This window comes from Bactrocera latifrons, unplaced genomic scaffold (assembly GCF_001853355.1).
Source record: "Bactrocera latifrons isolate USDA-ARS-PBARC rearing strain unplaced genomic scaffold, ASM185335v1 scaffold_72, whole genome shotgun sequence".
Lineage (NCBI taxonomy): Eukaryota > Metazoa > Arthropoda > Insecta > Diptera > Tephritidae > Bactrocera > Bactrocera latifrons.
In genome coordinates this window covers 132,343-144,865 of record NW_017537401.1, presented here as the reverse complement: position 1 = coordinate 144,865, position 12,523 = coordinate 132,343, and the positions used below count along the sequence as shown (strand labels likewise).

Here is a 12,523-nt window from a genome sequence, read left to right as displayed (position 1 = left end):
TAAGAGACCGCCGCTAAAAATATAAATAATGTTTTGAAAGTGATACTGTAACAGCCAATATCGCGCAATTTTATAACAGTTTCCGATTTTTGTATATCAAAGGTGAAACTTCTCTGGAAGTCAGAAGCCGAAAATATCATTAACATAAAAGACATCTTTAAGCCCAGAAATTAAACAATACAAAATGAAGTACTAGGCGTACAGAAAGGATCTGTTATTTATTTGTTGGGATCGACAGGAAGTCGTTTACTAAGAACTTCTTCCCAGCAGCTAAATTCGAGACTCGAACGAAACTCTCAACAATTGGATCGTTTGAAGGAAGCAATCACCCCGAATTAACATAGATGATTTCATTATGAAATTATCTTCGAAATGGCTATAAGTTAACCAAATAAAATGCTTGTTTGCTTACTAAGGACCAATAGGGTCTATGTATTGCATAACAGCCGGACAGTATAACCTGACTTAAGTAGGATCATGCTAACTAAAATATATATTTTTTTTTAATACAAAAATAATGGTTTTCCTTTACTAGACCTCATATAATATATATGTAAACATTTYTAAAGTATGTGATTAAACTCTTAACGCATCGTAAACAGCGTTTATTAAGTTTTTCCTCCATTTCCATCTCACGATTAGAATAATAATTGATTACATTAAGGCAAAATAGAAAGATAGGTTTTTGTTACTTTACTTGCGCGATATATTTTAATGGGTCTGGCATGAATGTGCACGTGTCTGAAGTGTACGACTTTGTGCTCCACCATATCAACAGCAATTAAGGTAAATGTTAACACGCCACATACATATGGCCGCCATAAAAAAAAACGTTGCAAATGCATTAGTGTTGAAGTGGTTATCCAACGGCTAGAGCTGAGTTCATGCTTTATCGCTGAACTGGGATAAATTGTGTGSTAAAACCGGTGCACATATCGATTACATTGTCATTAATAGCGCTGAGGCACAGCCACAACATGGAAGCAGCCAGTAACCGGCTTGGCGTATACGTAACTTTTCACTTTGAGGGAAGAAACATCACATACGAGCTTGCACACACACACTGGTATTTAAGTAGCTCTATATTGAGATTTACAAATTTGCCAGCAAATGCACTGAATATTGCATATAAATAGAATACACACATACATACACATATGAACACTGAGCAGATGGGAAGCATAAACAAACACATTTATTGAAGCCATTCAAGCGTACAACGWTTTATCTTAAGACGAAGTCATAGCCATAAAAGCACTGTAGGGAATATATGTATATATAAATGTGTTTATGCATAAATGTGTGTATGTATGTATGTGTATAACAGTGGTCTATCGACAAAGCCGACTAAGCAACAATGTTTTACTTAGTCAGATGGACGTCAATGTATGCTTCTGCCTGCATATTCAGTATGTCGTTGTAGAGTTAAGGTGCGTATAGCAAAAGGCCATAGTTACACACACACACACACTCTTATATGTGCAGCTGGTTATATTTGCTGCTGATCGCTTGTGTTCGCCTGTGACAAACTACCCAAAAGTACTAGGATTAAGCCTGAATAATGCGGAAAATGCTTGTCTCATGTCGTGAGCGTATTAATACGTTATTACACACGCACACACGCATATGCCCACATGCTTACATGCACATTTGTCTTAGCTGGAAGATTTGTGGTGCCTGAGATATATTGAGTAAAATCAATTAAGGCGGAATGATATTGAATGATGTTGAAAATAATGAGTTGTAAGATTGTGCAAACGCAAAGCATACAAATATACATACTTGCTTTAGGGTGGTGACTAAAGGCAAAGATGAAGGCAGCAAGTTGTTTGTTAATGTCTCTTTTGTAGCAAACTGACAACCAAATGAATTTTGTGGTGGTATTTTCGGTTAACAAGTAGTAATTCAAGGAAAATCTATGGCCGAGCTTTGACTGGTCAAACGAATTTACTTTAACAAAAAAAAAGGAAACTGTGTGGATTTTAGAAACCACCAGAATTTGATCGATCAGTTTGCATGGAAGCTATATGCTATAGTTACTCGATTCGAGCAATATCGACGGAAATTATAGCACGGATTTGGATAATAGTATGTGCCAAATTTCGTGAGGTTGTCGTTCCAAAGAAAAAAGTTTACCATAGAAGCACTTGAACTCGATCGATCAGATTGTTGGGCAGGTATATGCTATATTTTTACGATCCAAACAATTTCTTCGTAAATTACAGCGATCGGAGAAAATAACCTAGACCACATTTGATGATATATTGTCAAAGGCAGAAGTTTTACATACATAGATTTGAGTTGGACCAATCAGTTTGTATGACAGCTACATKTTATAGTTTTCCGATCTAGAAAATTTCTTCCTATATTATATCATTGTTTGCAATTATTATCCTTGTCAAAATTCATGAATATAGCTTGTCAAATGACGAAGTTTTCTATACGCGTTCTTTATCCCGATCGGTCATTTTCTATGACAGCYATTAGCTACGGTAATCCGATAATAACAATTTCTTCGAAAATTACAAAATTGTTTCAGATAATAACTCTTGCCAAATTTCATGRAGATATCTTACCAAATGCAAAAGCTTTCCATACAAGCCTTTTATTCCGATTGCTTAGTTTGTATGGCAGCTATATGCCATAAAGAACCTATATCAGTCGTTCTGACAAACGAGCTGCTTCTTAGTGAGAAAATGACAAATACAAAATTTTAAATCGATATCTCAAAAACAGAGTGACTTGTTTGTGTATATATAGAACAGACGCACGTGGCTAAATCAAAYGTTATGCTGGTGATTTATATACACACATTATGGTAACTCCAAAGTTTCCTTTTGGATGTTACATACATGAAGGCAACATCGGTATACTCTGTTCAGGATATAGCTAGTACGAAATGTGCTGAACTCTGGTTTACTTCCATGTTATTATGCGAGTGTGAACGAATCGTTTTTTCTGTCGATTTCTTTGGTCATTAGGAGATATAAATGCTTTCAATTCGAAACAGAAATTTACAAACAAAAAATATAAATATATATTTGACTCTGATATATCACCCTAATAGCTTTATATTTCTCCACACAGACTTGTGCCTGACAACAAAAATATTGTCAGACTTAGTTTTTTTTTTTAAGGCAGACGTCAACTTAAGACAATCAAAAAGACTGATATAAGCACATATCACACATAATACACTGTACATACATATGTATGTATATATCCATACGTCAATATTTGCGCATATCGATATAATGCAACCCATCATTTACAAACACATACATACTCACTTATTTTAAATAACTCAATTAAGAATGCTTGCTTATGTAATMGTTTGGAAGAGTGAGTAAGCTTAAATGGCAGCGAATATTCAAGAAGAAACGAAAAAAGTAAGGAAAAACTAATAAATTGTTATAGTTGAGAGTTTGTTCACATAATTTGCATATACATATATACATGGTCTTGAATTAGGATTGAGTTTTTAGCGCATTAATTGGTTATAATTAAATGTAATGTAGGGTTTAATGATTGTTAACACGAAATGGGTTCGAAAATGGTAGAGGTAACTAGAACTAATGAAGAGCAAGGCTATATTTTGGTCTACTTGGAAACTGTTAATACCGTTGTATGGTCCACTATGCAAGAGAGCATGATTTAGAGTAATGTCACAATGTTTGTGTTTTAGAAGTAAGGCAACAACTCTGAAGAGTACACGATTTGAGCGAGGTTTGAAAGCAAACTTCTCTGTGTAAAGAATTGTAGCGGTATGTTTGCTGAGGACTTTAGAATTTATTTCTTTTTGTACAATTGTTTAAAAAACTGAACATACCACTGATGTGATGGAAGTGAATTTTCATACCGAAATCATATCAAGGCTTTACCGAGAGTGACCGGTTACTTAGACCCGACTGCTGTGGGATCGAGCTTCTATYCTTCGCTAGTTCACGTCAATTGCATATCCCAAGTGCAGATAGGTCGCTATAGGCGATGTCATTGAATGCTTGGCGCCCTTGCTTCCGTTGTTCACTCATGGATTTCGAATATAAAGAGCTTTTCGCTAAGTCATCATTTTCTTCAAATTTTTATACGCTTATCAAAATCCATGACGCCGTAGGGCTCATACAGTTCATAGTTTCATATTCTTCACTACTAGCGGACGGCTAAAAAGACCTTGTAGAAAACAGCTCTCTAGAAAACTTGTTGAGTCCTTGTTGAGCCCTTGAAATGCCTTCCTCGGAATGAGTTATAGGACCAATTCTCTTAGTCGTGACCCTGAGTATCAAACGAGTTGGTTATCGCATCTCATTCAAATTTGCTAACATTACCCAGGGTATTCGACGAGGTTGCAGTTTTTATAAAAAACACAAGKCTATGAGTGACGGTCAAAAACGGTATAGAAGTCGTAGAAGACATGCCTCATTCTGGACGACCAACAAYTAATAAAACTGCTAAAGAAGTGAAAGGTATGGTGTTTGGAAAGATTCGAAAAGATTTTAGTAAATAGTTTGGATATGAAAYGCATTCTTTCTCGACTCGTCACGATAAAGCTGAACTTTCTTCACAAAGAGTACCGTAAACATATCTCTTCATACAGGGTTGATCGTGCGAGTTCCAGTTCTACATACATTCACGGAGAGCATTATACTTTAAGGCATCAAAATAAATATTCATGAATAATTAAGTATTTTGCCTTTTGTTTACAATTTTCAGGGACTTTTTTGCATTTCACAATTTTTACATTAGAGCGGTTTCATTTACAGCCCGAAATTGAAAAATAGCGTATACTCGGGTCCTAAATGTTTTTTAGAGATCAAAATTGTTCGCCAGTTTTGAAGATTTCCGAACGTAAATTTTATACGTAAGAGAATTTAATTTAGATCGGAAAACTATGCATATTATATATTTTCATATATTATTCAGTTTGATCTGAAAAATTTTTCCCGCATACGCCATATTATAGGAAAAATTCGACTCTTTATAATGCATATCATTGATTATATATACTCCTTAATTAAGAGCCATAATGAGCAAATAACTATAACGCATTTCCCGTAAATTTGCTGAAGCAGTTCAAGTCACAATTTCAGCAAGTAGTAAGTATTTATATAAGAATTTTCACAGGAATCCGACCATAAAAACGCTTACRTACACACCACTTAATTGGCACGTATGCAACAAAACTTCCAAACACAAATATGTTTGCCTTTAAGAAGCTATACTAAATTTCATGGTAATAAATAATTTCTTTTTCTGCTTTTTACTTTCGCACGCTGCTGTTTCCTTTCAGTTCTGAGCACGGAAAACAATGTCACCAGTAGCACCACAAGTACCGGCAGCAAATGCAGTTTTTAAACTAAAAGCAAAAAGAACAAAGTTAAGGGCAGCTGATGCAACAACGGAAGTCCTAATATTGGGTAAGGCAGAGCATAACGAAAACTTAACCGAATTTAATAAAAGTTAAAGGGTAAAAGGACAGTGAGTCCAGCAGATTGGGGTACAGAGCACCGGGTGTGCAACGTTTTGAGTGCGCCTACCACATCTGAGCGGAGGAAATAGACGAACAACAGGAAGTGTGAGAAAAACAGGAAGTGCTGAAATAGCAAAAGCCAAGCGAAATTAAAACAAACACACACACAGCCGAAAATTCAGCGGAAATGTTTACAAAAATGCAAAAATTCTACATTTTAGCATTTTCAATTGCAACAGTGCTGGTGTTTGCTGATGCATATGGCTACGCCGAGTCAGGTTTACGGCCAGCGACAACGACAGCGGAAGCGCCGATASTGGGTGTGACGGTGACAGTGGGCGAGCAGGCGTTACAAGGGATGCCGGTGAATGTGAATGCCAAAGCCCAGCCGCTGACAACAACCGCAACAGTAGCAGCAGCGGCAACAACAACAACAACAACCGTGACATTCGGATCCTCAAATGCGCCTGCAACACTAACGTCAGCAAACGATGCGGACGAGCAGGCTTTGAATACAGTAACAGAAACAGCAGCACCACCAGCAGCACAGCCAGCTGGGTGGGTGAGTGATGAGCGGGCAAAGTCAACCCAACTGCAGCARCAACAATATGCAGTAGAGAAGGCGMCAGCAGCAGCGGTTAGTGAAACTGATGGCAAACAGCAAATGCACGGCTTTGCAAAAAATGATATTAGAAAGTGGCCAATAGCAACAACAAACAAAATTAATGCTGCGGCGTACGAGAATGGTGTCGTAACACCAGCCATGCCCACGAGTAGTGGCAGTGCAACAGCAGGCGGTACAGCAAGCATTTTCGGGGAAGCGCCAGCAGAGAATGTCGAAAGTAAATCACGTGCGGATACACTTCCGCCAGGCAATGGTGCGGCGAGTAATGGCGGCGGTGGAGCAAAACTCGAAAAGTACGGAAATGTAGCAAACACACAAATCATTAAAAATGCAGAGAAKTTGCGTACGGCGACCCMGAACGACGAGCGAGCGGATGTRTATGCAGATGAGCTGGACGGCGAGCGCACCGACTCCAAAGTGGGGGAAATTGAAACAGCCGAAGGGGTTTCGAATGCTGAGCACGATGTTAGAAAAGCGACAAAACAGTGGGAGACGGATGGCAAAATAGAAGCGACTAGTGACAAGCAGCCAATTGTGAAGGAAAATAGCGGAACAGCTGAAGTGAAGAAGCCACAAGAGGACGCCACCGCAATGTGGCTAAAAGAGGCGGTGACTACAAGCACACAGATGACAGGGGTAGACGACATGAAAACTTTAAGCGCGAAGTATACTGTTAGCATGGAGGCAGAGCGAGAACCTCAGCCAGAAACAGAGGAGAAGAGTGAAAAGCCAATGACTGCAAATGAAAAGACAACGGTGAAATCAGTGTTAGATGACACAGCAGCAACCCAAACAGCGAAGGATGGCATCAATATTGAGCTCCGACTCACGGATGGACTTTACCGCATTAAATTGGCTGAAATTGTAACAGACGAATACAATGGCAGTGGCGCGGAGGAGCAGCAGCAGRTGCAGCAGGCAACAGCTGGCGCAGGAATAACRGACGATGCAGCTGCAGCAGGTGCCAACAAGCCAAGCGAGCTGCCAGAGATACAAGTAAGCGCAGAAGCGGGGTACGGCAAAGCACGAACGGCAGGGGAGGTGACAACAATACACGCGCTAGATAAGCCACAAAAGCAACAAGCAGTCACTGAACAAGTAGGCCAACATGCACAGCAAACTGCGCTGACAAAACCAGTTAAACAAGCGGCAGGCGAACAAGAACTCGTTCAAAAACTGACACAACAGCTAGAGCAACCAAATCAGTTACGCCGCAAGCAGCCAGCGAACAAAGATATAGAAAACCGACAGGTGCAGCAACATAAAGCGGGCACCGCAACCGAGTTGGATAACATGAATAGCCAGCACATGAACAACAACAACAAACATGTAAACAACAACAGCGAAGAACAGAATGACCAYGTCGAAAACACAAAGCGCACAAGCACTGYAATTGGGACGCGCACCACGCCGCCCGCACTYAACATAGTTGATCTATATCCCATGAAAATGGAAGATTTCAATCCAATTATACGTGACTCCAATGCGAAGTTGCTAAAAGCGCGTACCATCTATAAGCCGGTGTATGGCGACGACGCAGATTGGCAGCCGCAACCAGCAGAAGGGTTGTACGTACAAGCCGACGACGTCGGGGAAATAGCATACCAACAGAATTTATTGCCAAATGAAGTGAACGGGGCGGATAACATTGTGCAACGTTACGATAACATCAATAATTTGGCAGCGGCACGGCACAGCGTCAATCGTAGGCCAAGTGCGGCCACAACAGCAACAACAACAGCCACGGCACAGAATAATGGTAATGGAGTTGTAGCGACAGCTATTAGCCCGGCRCCCGAACGCCGACAGCAGCAGGACGATAGCATCACTGATTTCACCGGAAAGCTGCTGGCCGAACAGGATGGTGTCATTACGGAAATCGAGCAAAAGTTCCGCTTGAATGAGTTTGCGGCAACGCCGAACGGGTTGCCCACCGCACCGCCAACAGCAAAAGCAACATACAGCAAAGAACGACAACTGGCTGGCGGCAAAGCAAGCTACAGTGTCAACCACAAAGTACAACCAACCAAAGGCGCCGGCAATAAATAYACAAAATACAAGAGCGCTGGTATGCAACGCGGTGCGTCGCAACAACACGACTTCATCGAGCGACGCGTCAAGAAAAGCTTCGACTTCCCCATGCATCGCGCGGCCAGCGTCAGCGATGCGCTCGGCATGCCACATGTCGATTTCGCCAATACAAAGTTCAACACGGATGGTGGGGCAACACAAAGTCACAGCGACATGCCTGTTGGCGGCGCGGAGGGCGGTAATGGCGCATTGAGAGCGGCGCTTGGCACACATCCGGAATTTTCGACGACGAAATTCTACAACAGCAAAGAACTCTACAATGAAATGATGCTGCATAATCGGCAACGGCTGAAGGCAAAAGCCAAGGTGGAGCAGGCCGCCGCTGCAGCGACAACAACAKCAAAAAATWCCGTTGAGAGTGCKKCAAGTCGATTTGCGTTGCGGCAAAGTGCAAAGTTGGCAACTTCCAAGTATACGCCAAACGCAGATACAAGCAAAGCAATTACGGGTGAAGTGCCCATGAACTCGCAGCAACGGGTTAATAGCAACAGCGACGCTAGGAACGTAACCGAGTTGCACGCAAATARYAAAATTGTAGCGAATGTGTTGAGTAGTGGCGCACGAAGCGTTGTGAAGGCGAAAAGTGTTACCGCGCWTGCGGTTGTGGAGCTAGAGGGGCGTCARCTGGTGACGCCGGAAAGTGCGMAAAACGCAAAAGCAAGCGCGCAAATGCTGTCAGTAGCAACCACAGTAAGCGCTGTAGATATTGGCGCTATCGGCGACAAACCGACTAAGAAGTACCAAAAAGAATTGCAACGCGCTAAATTGTTACTSAAGACACTTTTGTTGCCGCCGACAAGCGTTAATGCCACCAGTGCGCACAAGTTCAAACCAACTGTAGCCACAGCCAGAGCGACAACAACGCGCGTACTTGCAGYAGCAAACGGCCAAAATTACAGCAGTCAAGCCAACTTACACACGCCGTACACAGCTGACGACACGCCTGACACAGTTACAGTTACTACCAGTCATTTAGATGCGCTTGCAACGACGAAAACTTTCGACATTAAGTCACTGCCGCGCAAGAGCCAAGCCGTTACGCCCCCAATAGCTACGGATGCAGCTGTTGGCAATATTGACAGCGCCACTCACAGTACAGTAACGAGTCAGCCAATGCAACGTGTTAATTTCGATGGCGTGAACATCGTGCATGTTAAGCGCGCGCAACCTGCACATCTCGCAACAACTACTGCAACGACAACAACCAAAAATGGCATGCCAACAGCTTCGTTGATTTCTTCCAAAAAGCCTTTTTCACAAGCCACAACTGCAACAGCAGCAGCAGCAGCTGACCCGACAACACCAACGTCGCTCATCTATCCCTACCCACAATTTCAGCGTGTCGCCAAGACGACCCATATTAGCCAACCGCATGTTACCACCGCCACAGTGCGCAGCACAAGCAGCACAATGGTGTCTGCCACTCGCACCAGCTCCGCCGCCACCACCACTTCAATCACTACCACCGCAAATCTTTCGAAATCCTCCTCAAAGCCAATCGTCCGACCACGCATACTTAGTCGCCTGCAGGAGAAAATCAACTCACTCGAATGTGAAATACAAAACGTGCCGAGCGATGCGCATTTGTGGCGCGGCAATGAGACGCATGAACTGCTGCTACCCATTATGGTGAGTAGGACAATTGCCTTTATGAGTTTTCGCATTGTGTTCTATTATACAATACATATTTTTATTCCGCATAAGCCTGCAAATACGCATATTATATTAGCAAATATATATAATGCAAGGTATAACACTGTGTCTACTACTAGCAAAATATTTGTGTGTGTTGCTATTGCGTGTGGTATTTGATAAGTAAACCTTTATTGGCTTTCATAACAAATTCATTGTATTATATGAAATATATATGCTCTGCTTTATAAGTTAGGTAAATATTTATGATATATGTAATAGCCTGGCTTTAAATCTCATTTAGCCCTGATTGGTCAYTCAAATGATGAAGAGAAATACAGAGATAAAATATTAATATTTGTGTATATTTTCATCAGTTTTTGCTAAATATAACSAAGTTTATGACACATAAGCTTTTTGTGTTGGCATATTTCAAACAAAAASAAACGTTCAAACGAATCCTTACAAGAAATTGAACTTCGCTCGGTTTGCATAAGAGCCATATGCTATCGTCGGCCGATCTGAACATTTATTTTGGTGATTGTACTGTTACTTTGATTAATATTCAATGCCGAAATTCGTGAAGATATCTCSTCATATAARGAAGTTTCTCATACAAGGACTTGAGTTTKATAGATCWSTTTGTATGACAGCTATATGCTATAGAGGCACGATCTGAACAATTTCATCGTGGATTATACCGTTGCTTTGGRCAWTAATATGTGCTAAATTTCGTGAAGATCCCTTGTCAAATAAAAAAGTGTACCATATAAGAAMTCGATTCCAGTCGGTTCCATCATATGAGAATTTCAGATCGATATCTGAAAGCTGAGTTCATTACAGYTTTGCTGTAACGGAGTGAGACCACCCATTTTACCTAAAGAGTAGAGATCACTCGAACTTAGTATCATAGGCAGTTCGATAAGACAATATGACAATTTCTCTTCTGACAAAGACTTCAAGTCATATTTACTGCTGGTATTAACCCCATTAGGAGACTTTTATCGAAGACGAAGATTTGGAAAATTAAATACGGAAATGGTATATTCAAATACTGTGCTTGTCTTTCTTTATACGCAGGAAAGCCGCTCTCCGGTAACATAGAAATAAACTGAAGAATCTTAACGAGAACTAATAAGTAAGAAGTTATCGCTCTTACTTTCTATAATGATTACGCAGATAATATCTACACTGATTCTACACTCCTGTCCTTCTCTCTCTTTTTCTCTACAATTTTCTCCGTCTCTCTCTCTCTCTCTTTCTATTTCTTTTAGGCGAGTAATAGTTATAGCAGAGCCAGTGAAAAACGCTACTGCCTTCCTTCCTTTTGCAAAAACGCAGAATTCAGCCATCCTTGTTTGTTTTCATTTGTTTTTCAATACGCATATATCGTTTTGTACACATCTATGTTTTCAATTACAATWTTTTATAATATAAAATATCAAAACTGAAACAAACTATTAAAAATAGTTTATATATTTATAAATAATAGCATTCGACTCTGATTTTGAGTTATTTTAAGAAAATTTCAAACATATTGAACAGATTGAATTATAAAAGTTGATAATTACTACAGTATATAGATATTGGCAACCCTGGGTTGTGAGAGAGCAATCAGCTGACACGTTTCCACGGCAAAAACCAAAATGCTGTAGATTCCCACGTCATACTACGTCAAAGAGAGAAGCGARTAGGTTTTTTCACTGTGCACTTACATTGCGCGCCCATAAGATAGGTCGTATCAGCTGACATGACCCACGATTCAACGTTTTTCACTGTTCCTGCTATTAAATAATCTTACTATCAACTGATAATCAGTTATCTCAATCTATCTTATTAACTCTCTTCCTCTCTTTCCATAACCTGTGTGTAATTCTGAACTTTATCTAAAGCTAGTAATCATCTATTATGTCTGCTCTCTCTATTTCCGTTTCTTTTAGACAGGTGATAGTTAAAAAGTGTTGCCAGAAGCTTATAATCAATTTTGTCAATCTCTCTCCCTCTCTTTTTATAACCTCTCCGTGGATAGTACCTACTTGGATTCTAAAACTTACTTATAGTTAAAAATCAGCTATCAACTATCTCTTTCTTTCACTCTTTCTGCAGCAATTTCTTTAAGACTGGTAACGCCACTTGGCCCAAAGATACTGTTAAATAGGTGCTTAAAACATCATTTTGTATGTAATTATAATAACTTTGAAAAAAAATATATATGGAATAGCGCTATGCTATAAAGTATACCTATATATATATTTACTATCACTTATGCGTATTTGTGGCTACTTTGTATCCGAGGAAAACGAGTAAATCAGCAGCAGCTGCTGTCCGAATAAACGAATAATTTTCACCCTTTAAGGGTGGAGGCCAACAGAAGATTGCTGTTAATTAAAAAGCATTCAACGCTCCAACAATCAAACGAACTGCCCGCAGCTACAAGAATACCCAGATAGTATAAGTGCTTCAAACGCAATACACACAACTACAACTACAAACAAACGAGGGCTTGCATTTGTGCATAGCTTGAGTGCGCAATAACTATGTGTGCTGAAATTGAAATATAAAAGAGGTCAGTACAATCGAGAGTACGAGTGCAAACATACAATATTGCAGCTTGTTAAGAAACTTTATGAGCTGCAAGCAAATGAGAGAGAAATTTCAAATTTTCGAATATTTATAAAATAATAAAAAATTCTATGAATTACCCTTTC

General features: G+C 40.1%; 1 protein-coding gene across 1 annotated transcript in view; it reads left to right on the top strand.

Moving 5' to 3' along the window:
• LOC108976070 overlaps positions 1–12,523 on the top strand; it is a 59,732-nt gene that overhangs the window by 8,998 nt on the left and 38,211 nt on the right. Inside the window, exon 2 of the mRNA XM_018944989.1 lies at positions 5,288–9,812. Within this exon, the coding sequence (XP_018800534.1) occupies positions 5,655–9,812 (4,158 nt within the window). The 5' untranslated portion in view covers positions 5,288–5,654. The remainder of the gene's footprint in view (positions 1–5,287; positions 9,813–12,523) is intronic.